A 24758-nucleotide genomic window follows, 5' to 3' on the forward strand; every position below is an offset into this window, starting at 1 on the left:
CCAAACAACCCTGAATAAACAGGAGGCGGAATGTCTATATGTCACGAAAGGCTGTCCATTCTTTTACCTCTTGAATGTGTTTTGAGCATCTTACACAGGACCCTCTTTCAGGCAATCGGGATGTAATCTTGAATAAAAAAGCTAGGGTCTCTAACTTCATGCACTTTACAATTTAGCAGGTAGGTTACTCTTAAAACTGTAAATGGGCAATAATCACCCTGAAGCAAACAAAACAAGCATGTAGAATTGGAAAGTAATGGGAGTACCTGGAGTTAGAAGAATCCTCTCTGAAGAAGTGACATCAAAGTGTCATCAAAGGAAAGGGAAGGAGTGTGGTATAGAAATAGGGAGTCTGCAAAGCGAGGCCCAAGGACTAAAGCCTTTAAGAAAAAGTTGGGCATGACTGAGGAAACCAGAGTGAAAAGACCAGAATGGTGGTGTGGAGAGGATAGATCAGAGAGCAATAAGAAGTGAGCCAGAGTCAGGCTCATCTTTTGGGTTCTGTTAGTGAAGGTCAAGGTTTGGGGTTTGAGTCTGAGTTGGTAGAAAGCTACCAGTAGAATTGAGCTGGGGTCAGAGTACCATTATTTACATTATACAAAGGTCATTTTCAATATTTGGAGGCAATCAGACTGCTAAAGGTAGAAGTGGAGAGAGGGGACTGCACTCTTGAGTGAACTGTGTGGTAGTCTGACTTAACGGTGTCTTCAATTTGGAGTGGAGCTGAAGTCACTATATTTTAATATTTCTTTTTAAATATTTTGTGTGTGTGTGTGTGTGTGTGTGTGTGTGTGTGTGTGTGTGTGTGTGTACCTGAATATGTATGTGCACATGTCCACATACCTCATTCCTGTGGAGGTCAGAAGGGAGCATCAGATACTCTGGAACTGAAAATGCAGGTGGTGGTAAGCTGTCTGATATAGGTGTTGGGAACTGAATATGGGCTCTCGGCAAGATCAGCCAGTAGTCTGAACTACTGTGCCACCTCTCTAGCCCCCTCACTGTGTATTCTGAAATGGACCTAACAGTATTTAGGGATAGATTGGATATGGAACAGAAGGAGAAGAGGCTGCATATGGCTCTGTAAGCAGGCTAATGACAGCAGAATGAACCATGAACATAGGTAACTGTGGAACCGGGGAGGTATGGAATCCTCTACTGACCAGGGTTCCTTGGAAAAATCAGACATGACACTTGTAGTTTCATTTAAGCCTCTAGAATTGGGAGCAGTGCTTGTTGAGATGAGGAAGACTGGGATGGACAAGTAAGGAGCTTCAGGAGCAATCAAGTCCTGTTTGAGGTGTTAGATATCAACAGGGAGATGCGAGATACAGAGTTGGACATATGCATCTGCAGCTGTGTGAAGTCTTAATGAGATAAAACATTGAAACAGTAAAATACGTGTGTGTGTGTGTGTGTGTGTGTGTGTGTGTGTGTGTGTGTGTGTGTGAATACCCATTGTAACGTCATGGGTCTGAATGAAAACTTCCTGTCAGTAGTGAGAGAAGCAAAGTCCTGCTGGTTGTGTCCAGTAACAGCCTCTAATTTAAAGATAGGATGAGATAATCAGGCAGTGTAGACCAACAGAGAAAACAATATAGCCTTTTCAGTCTCCCAGAATCACTGAGCATGTGGGCCTTACTTCATGGCCTTATTCTGTAAAGATTTATTTGAACCCCTGGTGCATCTGAAAGTTACTTTAGGTGTTGTAAAGGAGCATAGTAGTATGAGTTCAAACATTTTTTTTCCCAGTATAAACTGATTTTTTTTGTTAGGAAACAGAACACATATTCAGTGTCTCAGTTTTCTTCGTAGTGATCCCTGTGTATGAGTGTGGGTTCAGGCTTCTTAGTGTGTGTGAGTGTAACTTCAGGCTTCTCAGTGTGTGGGAGTGGGAGTTCAGTGTTGTTCTCAGTGTATGACTGAGTCCAGAGTTCTTCTCAGTGTGTGTGTGTGTGTGTGTGTGTGTGTGTGTGTGTGTGTGTGTGTGTGTATGTGTATGTGTGTGTTCAGTCTTCTCAGTGTGTGTGAGTGTGAGCTCAGGCTTCTCAGTATATGTGAGCGTGGTTTTGCTTTTTCAGTTGACACACTTGGAAACCAAGGAGGCAGAGGACACACTGTTTAAGTCATTTTGACTGCTCTTGTTTTTTGTTTTCAATAAACCTCTCAGCATAAAATGAGTATTGATGTTCTAAGATCTTCAGTCGACAACCCCAGCGGAACTATAGCCTGTCACATGACTGCCGTGCCTCCTGCTGATCCTCTGACTTTATGTTGGCCTTCCCATTTTGTAGAAGAGCTTTATGTATCAGAAAACTCATTGAAGAAACTTAGGGTCTGTAAACAGATGACTCTCTCCTGCCCACCCGTTCCCAAATAACCAGTCAGAGGCTTAATATTCTTTACAAACAGTTTGGTCTATGGCTCAGGCTTTTTGCTAGCTAGCTCTGACAATTTAGATGATCCCATTTCTATAATCCACATTTTGCCATGTGGTCTTGGTGTTACCAGTCTGCTGACACCTTGTTCCTTGGGCAGCTGGATGGCATCTCTATGATTCTGCCTTTTTTTCTCCCATATCTCTCTTGGATTTCCTGCCTGGCTATAACCTGTCTTGCCATAGGCCAGAGCAGCTTCTTTATTAGCCAATGGGAACAACAGACAGCATACAGAAAGACAGCCTACAGCACTTCCCCTTTTCTGTTTAATGAGAGAGGAAGATTTTCATATACAAAGAGGAAGGTAAAATTACATATAACAAACAATTATCAAGTAAGAATTAGAGTTATTATATCGAGTCTATTTGCATTTGGCAAAATTAAAGAAAATATTCTATCATCTATCCTATTTTTGTGAGTCTAAAGTTTTATATCTAGTTTACCTTCTATCATAACTAAGGAAAACTATAATTATAACTGTCTAATTTTCAATTTCATCAAAGACTCCAGAAGGATATAATATCACCTAAGCAAACAGTTGTATTGCAAGCACCTCCAAAATTCTAGAAATGACAGAGACATCTAGCTGCCTGGACAGCCACCCAAAGTTCCTCCATAACATTAGGGCATCTATCTTCAGCCTATAAGTCTCTTCAGCCTATAGGTCTAGAGTATCTGGCATACTTCTCAGTGAAGCAAGAAATTTGACGGACTGTTTTGCCTATTGGCAAAGTTCATCAGTTATTTATCTCTGTATCCTGCAGAATGTCTGGCAGTTTCTTCTGTGAAGCAGGAACCTGAAGGATTATCTCTCCTTGTTTTGGCAAAGTTCAGTGGTCACTTTCCTATGGGTCCTGTATATCTAGTCTATACAACATATTGTCAAGCAGTCCAGGCAAGAACAGGTTTTTTTTTGCCCAAAAGGCTAACCTTTTCACAATGTAAGCAAACTCCATAACGAGTTTCTTTGATGCCCATCATCCTCTTTGAAGTAATTGGTGCTGCCAGGAGCAGACATGTCTCACTGTCCAGAAAAGTCCAAGTTCTTACATTTTAAACATTTAAACATTGTAAATGCCATATTCTGTAGGTCTTTGAAGTGTTTGAAGGTTATTTAATTGAAATATATCATTGTATACCTAAAATACTTAACTAACATGACTATAAGCTTGATTATCATAGACGACTATTAATTTGTATTTCTTAGTGATATGTTACAATTTTAAATGAGTTGCATAAATATAATACCTTAAACAAGAGTAGAAATATACATACAGTATAACAAAATTGATCTCAAATTTGTAGTAATAAACCAAAATCCATACCAATGTAGAGTATTTTGAAATTAACAGTTGTTTTTTGGATTAAAGTAGATTCAATAATCTACCCTTTTTATCATAGTAATCTACCCTTTCTTCATCATTTCTATATCATATTTTTCTTTAAATAAAAACAAACATTTATAAACAATATTTTGGGAATTTGGGTGTAGCTTTCTATACTACTTCCTGCTGATTGGGGACACTGGTAATTTTATGGGGAACTTGAGAAAATTTAGGTTTATGGTCAAATCCTGACTGTAGTAGTCTATGAGGCTGTATTGTTTCAGCCAATTGCCTTGAAGCTGTTCTGGATGTTGGATCATCTGGGTCATAGCTCCCATTGGAGACCTCTCAGGAGATCTTCTTTGATGGACTCATATTAACCTGGAAGGAATCCACAACTTCTCATCTTCTGTGGAAACAAAACCAGAACCTCTTTTCCAAAGCAACATATCCTTAGACACAAATTTTGAAGTCAAGATACCTTTAAAATATATATATTGTTTTAGCTTAGCAGCTCCCACAATCAAATGTCTCTCTGCAGTACAAAACCCAAAGACAACACAATAATATACAGTATCCAGACTCTCTGTGCATTTTCCATCTTTACATGTCTCACTATATATGCTACTACTCTATTTCTTTTTGTAAGTACTTTCTCTGTCCTTCCCACCCCCATCCTCCAAGCCTACATATATTTTTAAATACACTATAACCCATTTAGAGGTTTTGTCCATCTGAATCTCTTTGTGTATTTGTAATCATTTTCTGACCAGGAGAGTTTTTAAATGTTTTATCTGTGTGGTTAGGATGAATGCATGGGCTTTGGCTACTGGTTCCTTCCCACTTGGCTTAACAACATGGCACAGGTACCAAGGAGTCATGCTCACCTCCCCAATTATGGGGAGCAATATTACTCAGCATGGAGCTGTGTTCTTAAGTCTGCAGCTGTGCTCTCAAACCTGCAGACAGCAGCTGGGAGAATCCTCTCTGTGGGAGAGACTGCAGAAATCTACCATGCAGCTTAGCTCATGGCAGCAGTCAGCCAGCTCCATCTTGAAGGCAGATGTATTTCTGTGCTGCTGTTGGCATGAGACTGTGAGACTAGGAAGCCCAGTGTCGTTCTGTCTCTGTGTGTTCAGAATCTATTTTAAGCTTTCTCAGGTCTATGTGGATCCACGACAGATGGTCAGTGCCATTTGTAAACAGACGACTTTCTCCTACCTGCCTGTTCCCGAATAACCACCCAGAGTCTTTAATTTCAAACTGTTTAGTGTATAGCTCAGGCTTATTGCTATCTAGCTCTGAAAAATTAGATTAACCCATTTCTATTAATCTATATTTCACCATGTGGCTGGCATCTTGTTCCTTGGGCAGCTGAATGGCATCTCCCTGACTCCACCTTTCTTCTCCCCTATCTTTCTTGGATTTTCTGCCTGGCTATAACCTGTCTCAAATAGGCTAGAGCACCTTCTTTATGAACCAATGGTAGCAACACATATTCACAACATACAGAAGGACTATTCCACAGCAACATTATTATTATTATTTTTTTTTACAAAATCCAGAAAGTTATTCACCTCAATAAGTATTTTAAGTATTTATCATAAATAGCTTTTAGTCACAGGGGCTCCCCCTCTGTGTGTGTTCTGCTGCATTTTAATGGCCTGCTGAATGCTTTAACACAGTTATTAATGGGTTGTACTCTGTAACCAAATGCAATGTTAATGACTATTACTTCTTTGCCTATTGTTTCCATATTGCCAATTTAGTTCTTTGCTTTTCAATGTGTTCCACCTCACCCTCGCTGCCACTGTATAAGCCCCAAACCTAGAGATACTCAGACATATCCCTCTATGAAGCAATATCAGAAGTTCTTTTTCTATTTGATATTAACCAATCAGAAGGCAAATTATATGCAACACCCCTCAAAAAGAACTCAATTCTTCACTGGGAGTTGTATAGTTACTGAAAGTCTAAAATTAAGCACAAATGTACAGATGTACAGAAGCAGAATGTACAGAATGCAGTGGTCCACATTTCCCCCCTACTGTCCATCAGCTGCTTACTAATTAGACCTTTTTTGTTATGCTTTGTTGGCTGTTACTCTGGCTCTGAGGATACTGGATATTTGCTGTCTTAGCCTTTTCAAAACACTAATGCTTCTCTTCCTGGAGTTTTTCCTCTGTAATACTAATTTTAAAAATGTATTCTGCTCTAATTACTTATGTCTGTTTATTTATTTTTCTTGGGAATTACATTTATATGCTTCAAAACTTCATCTTAAGTAACAAATATTTCTATTTTCCCCAAAAATATTGCAGAGTTTAATCTCATATTATCACCAATAATGTGGTTGTCGTTGCATAAAACTAACAGTGTTTGTAAGTTAAATGGTTTGCAACCTCCTTTTTTAAAAAAAAATCTGGCACATCAAGAAAAAAACTATTTGGAGGGTACAAGTGAGGAAAAATGTTTCTGGAATTTGTAATGTCAATCACCTCTTCAATCTTGGATTTAAAAATCTGAGAAAGGAGGTAGATATGTTACTTCCTTTGGTATTTCCTAGCCTGGCTAGTGGCGTGACCACTTGGTACTCAGCCAGAAAGCAGAGAGCCATTGCAGATTCTTCCCAACCTCATCACATCCAAATCTACATCCAGGCTCATGTGGTCCTGCCCTTTAAATCATTACATCATTTTTTTTGTTCTTGTGCTATTATCCAGTATAGGCAGCAAATGATCATGCTTCACTTCAAGCATTTTTGTTAATTACCTTACCAAAACTTCATCTCAACCAAATTTGCCCCAATGAAATTATTCTCTGCAAGACAAATTGCTAAATGGTCTTATTAATAAAAAACCCAGAGCCAGATATTGGGGTGAAAAACTGAGAGATCAGAGGAATAGGACAAGCAACAATCAACCTCACCTCACCAACTCCTCAGCTTCCAAAGAGACCTACTTCCTGTATACCCACGCCTACATGCCTCTCTGTTCTGCCATCTCCCTTCCGCCCAGCCACGTCATTTTCTCTTTCTGCCCAGTTCTGTCACTTCCTGTCTGTCTGTACAGACCTCCAGACCTTTATGGTTAACTAGTGCTGGGATTAAAGGTGTGTGCCATCATGCCTGGCTCTGTTCCCAGTGTGGTCTTGAACTCACAGAGATCCAGAAGAATCTCTGCCTCCTGAATGCTAGGATTAAAGGCTTGTGCTACTATTTCCTGACTTCTATGTTTAATATAGTGGCTGGCTTTTTCCTCTCATCCTCAGATAAGTTTTATTAGGGTACACAATATATTGGGAGACATAATATATCACCACAATTCTCATGTGATTAGTAGATATGTCTATAAAATACTGTTAATTCCCTTACAGACTGTGGTTCTGTCTAAAACACTTTAATGTTTTCACATGACTTCAAAGATTACTTTGACTGCATGTCATGCCCACTTCAGTGTTTGTGGCTCTGTGCTTCACATCCTATGTGATGCTCATGTCAAATGTGCATTGCTTACATTTGCCTGACCTTAAACTCATAGAGATACAGATGAATCTCTGCCTCCCAAATACTAGGATTAAAGGCTTGTGCTACCACTGACTGTCCTCTATGTTTAGTATGGTGGCTGGCTTTGTCTTCAGATCCCCAGGCAAGCTTTATTTGTTAGAGTACAAATTATATATCACTACAGCTGCCATTGTAGGTATGTACTTAGCAGTAGAGTAAGCCACATGAGCACAGAGCTGATGTTCAGCCTGTGTGTGCCATACCATCCCTATCAGTCCATAAAATATGCTCTGAATATGATACCCCAGACCCAGAGATATTCAGACAGCCTGAATCTCCCCTAGGATCCCAAGACTCTATCCTTCAAGAGCTAGATCAGTAGACAAAGCAGAGAGTGTCCCATAGAGGAGTCCAACTAACAAGAGATCACTATGAAGTGTAAGTTATTAAGAACAATACCTGCCACCCAGTTAATTTTTTTTAAAATAAAAGTTTGGGGCCAGTGAGATGGCTCATCAGGTAAAATATTATACAAGTCTGATGACTTGTTTTATCCCTGCAACCCATGGTGGAGTAGAGACTTACTCCAAAAAGTTTTCCTTTATCTTCTCCATGTGTGGCATAGTGTGTACATACACATATAATATTAGGTGGACCATACACACAAGTACACAATAATAATAAATTAAACATTAAAAATTGTTTTTACATGAAATACAAAACACCGTGTCTCCAAAGATGTTTGGGAATACATATACAAGTGAAATGTGGAAATCTAGTTAATAAACATATGTACAAGCACATAGTTATTTTTGTTGCTATATGTCCACTGATAGCATTTTAAAACATAGGAATTATTGCCAACATATTATACAGTATGTCTCTTGAACTCTTATTCCTTCCTATTGATATACTGTACTCTTTGGCCAATATCTTCTTACCTTACCCTCCATTCACCTCTGGTAGCTACTCCATTTGCTTAACTTCTACAAGATAACCTTTATAGTTCCACTTATGAATAAGATCCTGTCATTTTTTTTATCATTCTTTGACTGGTTTATTTCATTTAATGTATTATCATTAAGACACATCCATATTCTCAAATATGATAAAATTTCACCCTCTGCTTGGTTGAATATTTTTCTATTTTTATATGTGTGTATGCGCACCCTTGTGTATGTGCAGGTGTCTCTGTTAGTTTGTTTAGATATCTTGGTTCTTTTCCATAGTATTGTAATGAAAATTGAAGGACAGACATTTATTCAGCCTCATTGTATGCATGCACCACTGGATTACATAATAATTCTATTTAAGGTGTTTGAGGAGGCTCCACATTGTTTTCCATAATAGTTGTAGTGGTTTACTTTTCCACCAGCAGTAAACGAATTCTACTTCTTCTGTACCCCTTTTCCAGCACTTGTTATCTCTTGCACCTAAAGTAATTATAATTTCTAACTGGGTTGTGATGTAGTTCATTGCATGTCCATGGTCATTAGGAGTAGTAATTTTTCCAATGCTTATTGGTTCACTCATTCTTTGTCTTTTTGAGGAATGTCCAATCAGGTTGCTTGCAGTGTCTCTGCCCTGTAATCCTAACATGCTGGAGGCTGAGGTAGTAGGCTAGTTAGCAAGTTCCAAGCCAGCCTGGGATGCAGAGGAAAGAGTAGGACTCTGCCTCAAACAAAAATGTGTTTTTGAGTTCCTGGTCCTTTTTCTTACTGAGTTATTTGGCTTTATGCTATTGAGTTGCCTGAATCCTTTACATTATTTGGATTTTCGTAGTCCATGTCTTATAAAAGGGGGTGCTCACATGTAATAGTAGTCTGTATTGGGCAGTATTAATATTTGGACTTATAGCACTGTGGTGGTCCTAACATGTGGGAACCCAGTGATTGGGAACAGTTGTCAGTAAGACAAGCTTTCCATGTATCTTCTATGCTCTGAGGAGACATGCATATAAATGGACTGAATGCCTCAGCTGTGTGCAAAGGAGACATTCATCACTGCTATGTCCAGGTTTCTTTATGATTTCTCTCTGCATGTTGTAGAATGGTTTGGTCAGGAACAGTATGTTGTTTTGCTTGTCAAAGTCTTTGCTTCTATTTGTCAGCAGTTTTCTTCTGTCCTAGTGAGTGTGCTTAAAATGTAGTGTAGAATGTTTGCCTTGTGTATTAAGGAAGCTCTGTTTTCTTTCACAGTTCCCACAAAACACTGCCGATTTTATTTGATATGTCTGCTTTTAGGGTATTGCAGCTTGCTATGTCTCTCTTTATGGGACTCTGTTCTTTGGACCATTGCCTTTTGTCTGCCTTTAATGCATATTTTCATATAGTATTGTTACATTAGGGTGTTTGGGCCACTTTTAATTTGAATACATTTCTTAGAGTAATTTCCTGTTCATTGATGTTACATAGATTGCTTGAGAACTGGAGTATAACTACTTTCTTTTTAAATGATTTTGAACTCTAAATATTTCTTCAAATGCATCATCTGCTATGGAGTTTGTATTAGTTACTTATAGCTGCAATGCTAAAATATCATGATCAAAGCAGTTTAGACAAGGAAGTATCTATTTAGGCTTATGGTTGTAGAGTGAGAATCCAATATTGTTGGGGAGGCATGACAGCAGGTGGCTGGAGAAAGAAGCTGAGAGATCACATCTTGTCATACTGAGAAAGCAAACTGGAAATGGGGTAAGGTCGTACACTCTCCAAGCCCTACGATGGACTTCCCCCAGAAGTCTACAGACACTTCCTAAAAGTCATCTCAGGGTGATCAAAGCAATGTAGATTTGTAGTTTTTGTACATAGTTCTCTTTCTCTAACGCAGGCTTTCTTAACAATTTGGGCAGCATACTTTTCTTTTTCTGATGGGATGAGACTGAGTTGTAAGATGTCTAGCAATATTTTAGACATCTATCAACTCAATGATCATAGAAATTGCCTAGTTTTAACAGTGGAATGACTATAGATATTTTTCCCCAAAGGTATTTCCCTGGGGAAGAAAATTGCCCCCGGTTGAGAGACATTTCTATATATAAAAACATGTGAAAGTAAATTGACACATTATAAAACGTGTTGACAACCAAATCCAAAACATCCCTGATAATGAGAGTAAGCAGAGCAGTCATATGGGAAAGGCAGTGATCGGAGAGATTGTTTCATGCCAGCTACCAAATCCATTGGGTGAGACATACCATTTTATCATTGCCTATATTTTGTAGATGAGGAAACTGAGGCATAAAGAGATCACATGGCTTTCTCAATGTCATACAGCTCCTAAATGCCACATAGAGTTCATAATTTGAACCTACTGTTTTCAATACAAATTTATTAAAATATATAGTTACGTGATGTTTGATATATTACCTGATAATTACCTAAAATAATTAAATGAACAAATAATCTCTGTAAGTATAGATTTATTTTTAATATAATAGTTCATTAACTCTTTGAGAATTTTATACATATATACGTAGGATGTAATTTGATCACTTGCTTCCCACTCCTCCTAACTCCTCCCAGATTCCCTTTTTACATTCCCTAGCAAGCCTCTTTGTTTTTGTTTTGTTAATAACCCATTCAATTTAATTAATGCTGTGGGGCAATCTCCTGGAAGATGGTCAGTTTACAAGATATCACACTTCTAAAGAAAACTGGTTATCCCTCTCTACTAGTCATTAACTGTCAGTAGCTACTTAGCTAGTGGCAAAGGCTCCTTGAGCCTCTCCATTCTCCATACTGGAATGCTGATTGGCTTGATCTTATGCAGGCAGCCAATAGCTTCAATGAGTTTATGAGTGCATTGCTCCTGTCATATCCAGAGGACAATTTTTCATCTTGGTCCTCCTGACTTCTTAAGTCTTTTCAACTCCTCTTCCAAAATTTCCCTGAGCCTGGGAGAAAAGGGATATGACAGAGATGTTCAATTTATAGCTAAACATTTCCCAGGCACTTATTCTCTGCACTTTGATGAGTTTTGAGTTTCTATGTTAATGACCTCCACTGAGTAAAGAAGCTTCTTTGATGAGAACTGAGGGCTGCATTAATCTGTGGGTATGGAGAATTGTAGTTATGGGGCAATTTGGTTCCAGGTCCATTTAGAAAAATAATAGTGGTAGGTTCACCCCTGGGTCATATTAGCTCCTTAACAATGGGTTCTTGATGAGATTTACAGTATCAGACATTTGTTTTCTCCTGTGTAATGAGCCCTAAATTCAATTAGAATATGGTTGGTTACATCCATAACATTCCTGCCACTGCTGAACCCAAGTGTATAACTTGCCAGGGTGGTCACTATTGTAGCTGACAGTGTTTATCTTTGCAAGGCTGTTCGCTTTTCTTTCCCAAAAGACTATGGAGCACCTTCTGGTACTTTGAGAGCTAGCCAGTGGTGAGGCAGCTTCCTTATCAGTACAGCTCCTTTTCTCCATGTCCTGTCACTAAAGTGTGTGGTATCTTCAACCAGAGTGTCATACTATCAAGTTCTGGTGAAGAGCCAAGAACAGTGGCAATAGCCTATATTGTTTTGAGAGAATCTCTCAAATGTTCTGGGAATTACCTCATCAACAACTTGAGGGGAGGTATACAAAATTTTTAAATAAATTTTTAATAGATTTTAAAAGTAGTTTTAGGTTTTCTTTGAATAAAAGCATTTATGTATTGTCTTGAATGCAAAACAGAGGCTACCAGCATTCCTAAGCCTATCTATGTGAAGAAATCTTATGGATAGTCTGCCAAGATGATCTCTAAGTCTGTCATCTAATCTGCACTTCTCTTTGTGTGCAGCTGCAGTTCTGCAGTACTTACTAAAGGATACTGAACAAAGACTTACCTTTGTCCTGTAATAATGAAGGACTGATTACACTCTTCACCCTAAAGCATGATTGTGTTCTGATGAGGTGTGAGGCACTACATAATAGCTTGTCCAAACTTTAGGACTTATAAAATATTAAGTATCTTTACCAGGAAACCATGTTAGCTGATCAATCTTCAAGTGTCCATAGCTGGCTTTTTATATTGATAGTAAGGGTCTGTCCTAAGTTCATTCTTCACATATTCCCTCTGATAAGTGGGAAGCCTGTGGCTATAGAGCACTGCAATATTATTTCATTCAGAAGTAAATATGTGTGTATATGTATATATTTGTATACATTCTACCCCCATATGTCTGTAGATGCACATACCCCACATATACATACATCTATTTATTCAGTAATATGTCTGATAGTTCAAGTTGCAGAATTCCATAGTAGAATGTAAATCTCAGGAAACATTATCATTTTGTAATTGCATTTTCCTTAGTTATAATGAATCACTGGGAAGGATTTTTGCGGAAGTTTAATTTTTAGGCAATTTTTTTTCTGTATTGTAGAGACTATAAATCAAATTCTGAATAATCATCTTTTGTGATTTGTGTTTCATCAAAGAGAATAATAGATATTTTAAATGACTTTGTGATTCCTATAAGGAATAATTAAACTATGAATTGACTCATTTGAGAAAACCATGATTGTAAAAGAAGTTACATTGTTTGTTGTACAAAATTGACTTTTGTTTCCTTAGGTTACATATATAACCCATTAAGAAAAAATAAGAAAGGATAATCTTAGAGAACCCTGTACATGTTCAGACAATTATGGCTATTCACTGGAAGAGTCCTGGATTGAAGATAAATGCCATGATGTGCTGCTTGAATGTTGAATTCATATTTAAGTACAGAGGAGTTTGAAAGAGGCACCAAACCTCTGGCCCTTCAAATCATGAGACTATAGGCATTGACTCTAGCAGTACCAATATGTTGTGGATATGAGAATGTTTCTTCTTCCTTTCTAAGTAAATGAGGTAGAAGGCTCAAGATCAGACTGACTCATAAGGGCTAAGATACCTTTGGCTTAAATATGAGCTACTTTATGTTTTCCGATCCTTTATTACTGAGATTTCCAATGAGTCATTATTATTGGACTAGTCTATTAGTCTTCTAATGGAAAGCTTTATTTTGTCTGATTTGTTGAGAAGCCTGGCATTATAGGAGTACACCCTGGACAGTCCCTTCTGTCTTCCTCTTAGGTCTTAATTTTCACTTTTCCTTTCTTCACCAATTTCCAAAGCATTGTGCTTTTCTACACTGTGCACCTTTCAAAAATTCCTGGAGTGTGAGAGAATAAAAACGAATCACTATTGTACACTTCTGTTGGAACTTAAGAAGAGTGATTCTTACTTTGACTCTCACCCATTTTTCCTTCCTCCCTTCAAATTCACTCATTTTTTTATTGACTCACATTGCCAAACCATACATAGGAATTACATTAAAGAATATATAGGAAATGAATACATTTGCAAATTTCAAAAATAATTTCAGTTTAATGGCATCCAGCTTATTGGAGGATAATTATTACTATATGGGGCAGTTGATGACCAGGATTGGGTTTCCCATGTTGCCAGAATTAATCCCAGAGGTGGAGATACTGAAAATTTCTTCTATTTTATGAAGTTGTCTTGAGAAAATTATATGGAGAGCTGGCAAAAATCTAAGAGTCATTGTTGTCAAAAGATAGTAGCTGTCTCAGAATGCATTTTCCATGTACCTCAATTTTAAAACACATATTGACATAAGTTAGCAAATCAAAAATCCTGATTCTCCAGAGGCATGTTTTTCATTAAAATAGTTATATCATCATCAAAGTAGAGACTCTGTTGTAGATTACATGGGTGAGGTAATATTTTACTATAAAGGACACATTGGGATTTGGCCTCACTGCATGGGAAGAGAGAATGAAAATAAGTTTAGTCCTGTATGATTTACTTATTTCACTGGATCTGGAAATTTTAAGGTCTGAGAGATGTCTACATCATGAAAATCACCAAATCCAGAAGACTTGTAAAAGGATCTATAAAATGTGCATTTATAATTAATGATCCTCTCAGAAATAGAACTGATGAGTGTGGGTGGATGGTAAAATTAAAGCTATCAACCATTTTATAAATTGTTGAATATAATTATTTTGATAATCAAATAGGTTAGGTATCTACATATAAGATAATTAACAAAAGAATGATTTTCACATCAATATTGCATGCTGAAGTGACCATTGACTCTAGCACAAATGTCCAAATTTTCTGTTACATATGTATAGCAGAGTATGCATGACTTGACATGTGTCCCTGGTGCTGACTTCACAGACTGAGTCCAGGGTTTGGGAGGATCAACTACCGTAAACAATGTACCTTTGACTTAAGACCGTGATGTGTTTTCCTCTCTTGTTCCATAAAGTTACAGTGAAAATGACGCCAAAGCACCAACTTCCAGGAAATGGATATGGAAACTAAAATACTTTTAAAAAATTTCTTTTATTTTTGAGATTATATTACATCATTTCCCTCTTATCCTTTTTCTGTTCAAACCCTCTCATATACTCTTTTTTTTTTTTCAAATTCATGGCCTCTTTTTCATTAGTTTTTGTTATGTGCACATATGTATGTACATATATGTTCCTAAATATAGCATGCTCAGTCTGTATGTTACTTATATGTATGTTTTCAGGTATTAGAAGGCCAATTTATGGTCTAATAGACAGGCAAAGTGGATGCGGAAAGACCATGAGGCCTCAGCCCTACAAAAGAGAACAAAAACATTTGATTCTCAGTTTCAGTATCTCAGAATTAACCTCCATGGGTCTACACTGGAATTAATAGCCATTGTGTGGAGGGATGTTTGGTTGTTTTTCCTAGGGACATAGTAGCTTTAGGAAGAAAAAGACACCTTGTTCTAATAAGTTCACTTGCTTCTCACCATTTTTATAGATTTATACAGGTTGGCCATGCAGGAAATCTGAAATTTCAGGAAACTTATTTTTAGAATGTTCTTTTTTGTTAATTTATATTATTCCTACTACCAGTTAGTATAGAAATTTGAACATTGAGTAACTAATAGAAATCTGGCATATAAAACTTATTTTTATACCTCTTAGGACTTTATAATTTTTCTTATGCAGCAATTTTTTTCTTGAAAATTTGACAAATTATCAGTTAAAATTCCAATTTGTATTTGTTGCCAAAAGTGCATATTGCTTCAAATTGCATTACTAATTATTTCTGTTAAATTCAGAAGTTCTACAGTTTGTATATCTGGAAGATTTGTGAGAATTTTGCTCCTAATAGGTGGAATCGGTGAAAGGACATTATTTTAATGTCTAAGTTATTTTCTTTATTTTCACCTTCATCACCTCCTTTTGACAGCTTGAGGGTGCAGTTATTATTGCCTAAGAGTCATCACTATTGGTTCCACTCTGAACTTCCCCCAGATACAGGTGCATGTTACAGCTTGCCATTGTGGTCATTGTGGTTCATCTCATTAAGCTTCTTATTCTATCTGCTTTCTTGAGTCTTGGGAAACAGTATTTTTCTGAGTGATTGTACCATATTGTTCCAAATATAAGGCCACCCAGAATAGAAGTCAACCTCCAACTAGAAACAGCTCAAATGTGGAGAAAGGCTGGGGGCCCAGAGCCCGGCGGGTCTTGCAGTGGTGGCAAGGGTGCCGAGGAATAGGACGATGCCTGCCCTCTCTCCCGGTGAGTGAAGACGAGCCAGCTGTCTACCTTTGCTTGTGTGGAACCAGGTGGCCTCTGTTGCTAGAGGAGTCACTACAGTTGGGGAGGCGGGTAGATGATGTCTGTGCCCATGGAGGAGGTGGCTGTATGGGGAGGGGGCAGACGATGTCTGTGCCCATGTAGGAGGTGGCTGAATGGGGAGAGGACAGATGATGTCTGTACCCATGGAGGAGGTGGCTGAATGGGGAGGGGACAGATGATGTCTGTACCCATGGAGGAGCTGGCTGAATGGGGAGGGGACAGATGCTGTCTGTACCCATGGAGGAGCTGGCTGAATGGGGAGGGGCAGGGAGGGCAGGAGTGAAATCTTTTACCTCTTACCAGTTTTCTTAGATTATTCTGACCCAGGGGTCAAGGGTGAGCAAGCCCAACTACACAAGAGGACAAAAATACCTTCAGGAAAAGAAGTGTAAAGTTCAGGTGCTTCCGGGAAGTCTGGAAAATTATCCCTTGCCCATGGACTGGTGACTGGAGATTTTTGCATATTATATGTGTTTGCAGCATGTCTTCACATGTGGCATGAACACAAGCAACTCAAGACGGGAATTATGGTTCAAATTTTATTAAAGTTTTCTACTTTTAAATTCCTCGTCTTCAGAGCCAGCCCAGTATAGTTTAAACAAGAGGCTTTAGTCTTATTGAAATAAGCTCCGAGAGACTATTTAGCATTATTTGTTGTACAGCATTCTACTCAGTAGCACATTAAAAACTAGTTTAGTCAAAATGTATAAGTCAACTGAGACTACATACTGAATGAGCCTAGGTAATTGTCCAAATGTAGCCTCATAAGCATTTAGATAGCTGAACTTCTGTTCTGTTAGAGGACAGAGTGAGATGCTGGTTTGTAGTGTTACACTCTAGAAAGTCATTTAGTACATTTGGTGTTTATTTATTTGGTTACTTTGAGGCCTCCTAAATAGAAACATATAATACACACACACACACACACACACACACACACACACACACACACACACACACACACTATTTAGGAGAGGAGAGGAGAGAGGGAGGGAGAACCTCGATCTTTCTAGTTGATTACTAGTTCATGCTCTCAAAGCTAATTTAAAGTTATTTTTGAAAGGTAATACATTTTCTCCTAATAAATATTCCAACTGAGAGCTTATTGTAATCATTTATTAAAGGAAACTAATAAGCTAGGTGGTGGTGGTGGCACATGTCTTTAATCTCAGCACTCAGGAAGTAGAGGCAGGTGGATCTCTGTGAGTTCAAGGCCAGCCTGGTCTACAGAGTGAGTTCCAGGACAGCCAAAGCTACACAGAGAAACCCTGTCTTGGGGGGAAGAAAAAAAATAATAAAAAACCACCACCAACAACAACAAAAGGAAACTAATAAAAGCATTTATTTGTTTGTTTCTTAATAGTTATGATCAGTAAAGGACTTTCCCTAAATTCAAGCAATCCCAGTTGATGATTATATTCAAAGACAGTATTAATGTTGATTTTCAAGTCTTCGTTAAGCCAAAGGATCCGTGCCCAAGCATGCCATTACTAATTTGCCTGCCTTTTGTCTAAATGTGGAAAGAGAAGCTTTAAAGATAAACTGTGCATAGAAGGGGGTTAAGGATGGAAATGGCGTGGTGGTCACCCAAAATGGGACTGTTTATTGCCTTAGGTTTCAGATCACCAAGAAACATGGCATAGTAATGCACTGTTCTAAATGGAAGGTGACCTGAACGCATACACCCTAAGCATGCTTTTCTGAAAGAGTTCCTAGGATACACCAGCAGGGGAGGAGAACTGAAGAGGAACAATGTCACTCAGAGAAGAAGAGTTTCCTTGCCCTCATCCAGTTTGGAATCACTTAACCTAAAGAGAAAAAAATGTATACAGTTTAGGGGATGGAAAGGTGTATTTTCCAACTATCATTAAATCTCAGATAATTGCCTTGTTATTATTCATATCAGTGTTATTATGTCTGACTTAAGTTACAAACCCATAAAAGGCAAACTTAATAATTTAATTTTCAAGAGGGTTTGGGGGCTTTATATTTGACAGACCTATTTCATTACCTGCTTTTAATGTAAGACTTTGTAGCAATCAAAGAGAGAAGCTAAAGAAGTATAACAATGTCTCATTGGACTGCTTCCTCTTCCTGGTGCTTAGTTTGGTTGGCAGGCAGGAGCAGTTAGATTGCACAGTTCTTATGGCATAGAAAATAATCCATCTTTCCTTCATAGGCTTGCTGGGAGTAATGTGGAGCCTTGAAGGGTGTTGGTAGAAATGACAACAACAAGAGAAGGGACATTATATTCCAAATTTTAGGGCTTGTTAAATTTTATGTGAGTAACATTGGGTGCAGATGGCCCGTAACTGTGGCTTCCTGTGTGCAGCTTGCCCCTTCACTCCCTAAAAGTGTCCACAATGAACATTCTCCTGTAGCTGTTATAACTGAATGAATGTCCCCAAACACTGTTGTCTCTCTCTTCATGAATTTACAGCGCACCCTCAGTGGTTCCTACTACTTAGGAATATTATTTTAACAGGACCCACTAAGTGGATTACTGATTAATCTATTAGTTGTGGCTGAATCTGTAGTTTTTTGATGGACAGAAATTAAAATCCTCAGGTTCCTTAAGAATGAAGGGCACACTCCACAAAAAAACAGGTTTGGAAATTTCTCCCTGCTACTTTTCTAAGAAGCTAATTGCTGCTGTCTTTTTCCTCGTTGATCCATTAGTCTTTTCTCAATCAATATTCAGAAAAGCTGCAGACCCCTGAGAGGAGTTCCCAGGTGACCATGGCTCACACAGGTTTAATTAATCATTTCTCACCCACTGAGTTGAAGAATTATTAATTAACAAATAAGTAACTTGTATCTATTTTGGTTTTCATTTTAACAGAGGCTAGGAAATGAATACTTGTTCAAAGAAATATTGAACTAAGCTAAGCCTCTTTTAAAATGTTCTGTTATTATAGTTATTATAGGCCTTTCCCAAAACAAGGATTTTATAAAAGACACAATTTCTCCAGTGCAACAGTGTTATGTGTTAGTGTTTTCCTGAGACATATGGAATATGACATTTGACCTGCTGAATAAATGTGTTTCACTCAGCTGAGGAGTACCTCACGAATCCCTTGTTCTTCGGGTCTTTAGGTTTCAAAAATCAGTCTTGATATGCTCTTAGTGGCCATTCCTTGGGAGTATTACACTCTTTGGTAAATTGCAGATGACATCCAGATGCTATTGGGGATGGTTTTTGTTTTTGCATCACTCAAGTAGCAAGAGTATTCCAGTGAATAGATTGTGTCTTAAGGTAGACTAAGAAAATTGGGGGTGGGTGATAGAAAAAAATAAGACTGATATTGCTCATTTGATGGTTAGACTGCATATTTAATGGCATCTGTATGGTTATAAACGACTTTTGTTTTAATAACAAAGTTGTTGATTTTCTACTAAGGGTTCTTTTAGGTTGTCATCAGGGGCTGATGGGAGTAACAGTTCACCCAACTCTCCAGCTAGCTTCAGTGGACATACCACACCTTCTCAGCAGCCTGAACCTGTGGTACATTCTCTTAAGGTAACCAATCGTGTGCAACCATTTCTCCAGAACCTCAGTTGTGTCATGGCTTGTTTGCTGTAGTCTGACAGTCCTCAGTCTTACTGTAACCATAGACACTTTATTTTTAACCCCTTTGTTGGTGTAACTTTTTAGTGTCTGTGATTTTAATTTGTGAACTGACAGTGGGCTTGAGTTTTTAAGGTTAAATATCTACTTTCGTTATTCTGCCTGAGTAATGTGATTCATTCCTATCTGCATTGAAGTTGAAGTCTGTTGTGCATGCATATCCATGTGAAAAGTATTGTTATAGGTTGTATATATTCAATGCTTATTGCACCACATGTATAGCATTAGAAAGATTGTCAAAGTGTGGAAGGTAATTGACAATATTATATAATTATTATTCAGTGACTATTGAAATAAACTTCAACCTACTTTTTCTTCTATTAAGTCAAAATTAAGTTTTCAAATTCCAGTTACAATTTCCTTATAGGCACATTAGGAAAAAATAGATGGTCTCCAGTTTTGGCTGTTACTTCAGATTCGATGGTGACTAATGAAAATTTGGGCAAAATTAATCATTTATTTCATTAACTAGTGATGTATCCCAGTAAATAAAGTTAATAAGTATTATAATTAAAATAAGTATTAAATAATTCAAATGTTTACCTAAGATTATAAACTGATTATTTATGTAGGTAATAAAAGTAACATTAAGAATTAAGATAATTTCTAAGTATGAAATGCTGTCCTTTAGACAGGTTTATGATTTTGAACAGTTTTTACCAACCCTATGTGAGCCATAATGCAGGTAGATGGCTTAAGGTCAAGTTTTGGCATATAAGTTTTCTAACTTTTCTTAAAATTATTTCACTTTCTGACTTACCATCAGATAGAAGTTGCCCTTTTTTAGAGTGTGCCATATCTTCTGTAGTAAGCTGGGTATGCAAATAAATTGATGATGAACAGGAGATTTAGCTCTCAGGATATTTTGCTTTGGCTAACAGAAAATGAGTTCACCTTCCTCAAACATGTACTGATTGCAGATGAGAGCAAGTAAGAGAGCCATGCTAGTGGCCACTGGCAATGCACTGGACTCTTTCTGTCTCAGGAGAATACTCACCCAGCAATTGAGTAGAATAGATGTAAAGTTACAGCAAGCATTTAGGGTCCTGCTCTGCCTCCTGCAGGTGCTGGCTTACTGACTGATGAGAACTTTTCTCTCCAGTTGAGCTTTAGTGTTAATCAGGCACTAACTGAAAGCATTTTAGAATTGGAAAAGACCAACAGATCAACTTCAATTTTGCAGCAGTTTAGTTTTTTGATCAAAATCCAAAAGCAACACCTTGCCCTGCTACTCAAACTGTTTGAAAGTCATTTCAGCCTGCTACCTTGTTGAATGTCAAATGTGACATTTGAATCCAATGCACATAATGAGCCACACTGAAATCTTCTAATTTCTCAGTGCAACTCTGAGTGTGGCCTCAAAGGACTGAAGGGCAAGGGAAAGACCCTCAATTTCCTATGAAATGATTCTCTAATTTCCATGTAAAATGTTGTCTCAAGAGAGGGAAGGGTTATCAGGAGACACATTGTTTCCTTGGTGGGTGGATAGTGAAACTAAGTGGGCAGAGATCTTCAGAAAATATGAAATATCCAACATGTTCACTACTGGGACTTCCCATGTCAGGAGAAGTGCATGTAGACATATACCTTGGAAAATGCCTCATAAGATCAGTATGCAAAAATAATATAGCCGTAGAATAATGGTTCAGATTTTCCCTGTTGATACATTTGAAAGAAAACACCAGGCTTTAATGAACACTGGGCTATGGAGAGTTCTACTTAGCCTACTTCTTTCCTAGCCCATCCTGACCAGTTTTGCTTTGTTGGGAAAAACATAAATCAGTGAGAGAAGCTGGTCTATTTTAGCAAAAGTACACTTCTGGCCTCCAAAGTATATGATGTTATTAATTAGAGCTTAATTTAATAGAAATTAACTGATTTGAAGTACACACTGTTTTGAGGTGTATTAAAAATCAGATTTGTAGGCTGATGTTTAAGGGGTCTTTACATTTTCTATTACTGAAGAGTCAGTGATTTCATCTCAGTATGTAAAGAATGATTATGAGGCTAATATCAAGACTTTTAAAGAAAATGTTGGTATCTGGATGGTGATGAGGAGTTTTTGAATAAGACTATTACAAAATTAAATTTAGTCTGTGTTTATGAACTTGACATGGAGACCCTAATTATTCCTTGTTGTTAATTATTGGTACACACCTTTGGGTGTGGCTTTCCTGACCATCATGACAATAAGAACAAGCTACTGGATGGTGATAATGAGGAGTTTTTGAATAAGACTATTATAAAATTAAACTTAGTCTCAGTGTTTATGAACTTGACATGGAGACCCTAATTATTCCTTGTTGTTAATTATTGAGACAGACCCTTAGATGTAACCTTCCTGACCATGATGACAATAGGAACAAGCTATTTAGTAAGTCACGGTTCAGAGTGGATGCTCTAGGATAAAGGTTAGTTTTTATTCTGTATCAATGCTTTGGCTTGCAAACCACTACAATAGTGACAAACAGCATCCTCTGTACCAAAGGCTGTTATTCCCTGAGAGTATTGACATTTTAAAAGTAGTATATTTAGCCTATTTAAGGGCAGTTTAGAGAAGTAGAAACATAGGCCAATAAACTTGTTTAAAAGACGGTTAAAGCACAATTTGCTCAAATGAAAAAAATATTTAAAGTGTTGCTTGAATATTTTCACTGTAAGGAGCCATGAGATATTTCTCTTCAAGATCCATCCCCACATTCCTTTCTTAGGCACTAGTCCAGGCAAGAACTCTAAACTCAGAGTCTTCATCTGCATACCTCCTATGCATATTCTTTTGTAGCCGTCTTTTCTATAGGCCTTGTCTACATATCACTCGGACAATTTGGTATATAATTAATTGTTTTCAATGCTGAATTGGACTAAGTTATTGACTATCCCCCAAATGATTCACACTACTAGATATCTTAATGACTAAATTAACTGCACCTAATTATTTTAAACATTAATGAATTCAATTGACTATTAGTGATATAATAGATTGCTTTTAACAGGCACTTGAAAAAAATTAATGAAATTCATTCCAGGTTTCAGAACAACTAACTATTTAAAAAAGATTTTGCCATGTATGAATCTATTCTGATATGCAGACATGGAAAAAAACTTAAGATTTGACAAAGTGGAGGTCCTTGATAGTGTTATCATAAACTAACAGATTTTTCCCATGTGAAATTTGCTTTTCTTTTTCAACAAATCCAGGTCTTGGATGTTCAGGAAGCTATAGATCGTCATCAGGGTAAAGAGTATGACCATGACCTTAGTGAGACAGAAAAAGCTATAGTCAGAGAAATGTGCAATGTAAGTCTGATATGCTTGATTGTGTATTCTGTGTTGACAGCCTCATCACAGCTTAGTTATTCTTTAAAATATCTGCTTTCAAAATTGCTGACCAAATGTCTTTACATTTTTACATGAAAATAAAACAATTGCCCTTGTTTTTATTTTCAGTTTGTTTTACAAGGATATCCATATAGTCATGCTAAAAACCACCAAGATCAGTGGGTTTGGCAATATAGTGCTTGCCCACTACATGCAAGGCCCTGGGTATGATCAAAAATGATCAGTCAGTTCTGTATTCCAGAATAACCTATGAACGTTTTTTAAGTATTAAATTTAAGACATTTTAAAAAGAATGAAGACTTACAATAAACAATCCCACAAAATCAATTACTTTGCTAGCTAATATTTACTTGGTTCACAGATGAGATATGGACCCTTCATATCAAACCTACATATTGTCTTCACCAACTCAAGCTTAGACACTAATAAGGCAAGATAGGTGCACCAGTGGGACAGATGAGTAGAAATCTGTCCATGAAGTCAGAGAACTCAGCTAAAACTTGACAATGTAATTGTTAATTGATATATTGTTTAATCATGAATACAGGCATGCAGCTTTGAAGAGCTAAATGGATTATTGTAGAAAAATACATTTGTTAAATTTAAGAAGTCATGGTTGAGCTCTAATTTTAATTGTCTTTGTATTTTTGTATTGTTTTTATCCTTACATTTTATGCTTATATCATAGAATAGCAAACTTCTTTAGAAATACCCTTTAGCTTTACATATATTCTCAGATCTGGTTCACCACCTCAAGATATTTCTGGAATCCAGTAAATGATCTTTAAGTCCCATGGGCATTTTATATGTGCTGGGGTGAGAATTTCCAAACCTTGCTTGCCTGTGTTGTGGCTACTTTTATTTTGCAATCCTTTCCAAGCACCTTTCTTTGCTATATGTCTGTTGTTTGGTTTTAATGATCATGGTTCTACGTATCATTTCCTGAATGCACTACTGTTTATCCCTTGTAGCTTTTCAACTTGTGCTTAAGGTCTTTCCATTTGAATATTTACCTTGTAAATTTATAGCTTTGATTTATAATTCTAGGGAATCAGTTGCTTCTCATTATTGACTGTCAAAACAGAAATAAAATTCAGTTGATGGGCCCTTTAGTACTGGGAGAGAAGCACAGAAAGCATCTTCTGGTGGCCTCCTAGGAGTGTGTGGCGCTCCCTAATTGGATTTCTCTATTTAACGTCAGTTACAGGTTATTTGGATGTGACACTTTGGCCAAGAGCCCCAACCCTCACATTGTATGTTTGAAGGGACTAAGACCCAGAAACGAAGTTACTTGCTCAAACTGATGGGTGAAGTCCATGTTTTAGCCAGGTCTCCTTTGAGGGCCAACTATTTTTAACTCTTACCATAAAGAATGAAAACACTGTATTTTACAGATAATACCTTGTCCATCATGCTTAATATCAGATTGGCTTTGGCCCTCAGTCCCTTTCCTTCCCTACCTTCCTTCCTTCCTTGTGAAAACTTCCTGAACACATCTTGGGATCATGATTAGTTCTTGTTGATCTTTCGTTTGCTTTAAAAGGACACTATGTTCTCGTGATCTTTTAACTATACAAGTTTTTAGCCCTACCTCACCCTTCTATTTATTTATTTTTAAAAGTCCCTCTAGGGTATCTTTTTCTAACTGTCCATGTTTTTCTTTGATCCTTATTCCAAAGGGAAAATGCAAACCACACCTTAGCCCTGATTCTTAAACTCTCACTTGGAAACTATTTAAAATAGTATCTGTGACACCATTATAAATTGCATAGCCATCAGCAGAGAAACCCTGTCTCAAAACAACAACAACAAAATTACATGTCCATCAAAAGTACACAATAAATATTGGGGAATAAACACAAGAGGACAATTGAAAGGTAGGTAATAAAGA

General features: G+C 37.4%; 1 protein-coding gene across 4 annotated transcripts in view; it reads left to right on the plus strand.

Annotated features, from left to right (window-relative positions):
- The window catches only part of Ccdc85a (coiled-coil domain containing 85A), a 195734-nt gene that overhangs the window by 167348 nt on the left and 3628 nt on the right, over window positions 1–24758 (plus strand). The window contains exons 4-6 of one of the 4 annotated variants that reach the window (XM_059274990.1): window positions 15706–15840; window positions 19301–19420; window positions 22727–22825. The exons of 2 other annotated variants lie outside the window; for them this stretch is intronic. In XM_059274990.1, coding sequence (XP_059130973.1) covers window positions 15706–15840; window positions 19301–19420; window positions 22727–22825 — 354 coding nt within the window. The remainder of the gene's footprint in view (window positions 1–15705; window positions 15841–19300; window positions 19421–22726; window positions 22826–24758) is intronic. One more of the 4 variants, XM_059274991.1, reaches the window with a different exon arrangement.

This window comes from Peromyscus eremicus, chromosome 10 (genome assembly GCF_949786415.1).
Source record: "Peromyscus eremicus chromosome 10, PerEre_H2_v1, whole genome shotgun sequence".
Classification (NCBI taxonomy): Eukaryota; Metazoa; Chordata; class Mammalia; order Rodentia; family Cricetidae; genus Peromyscus; species Peromyscus eremicus.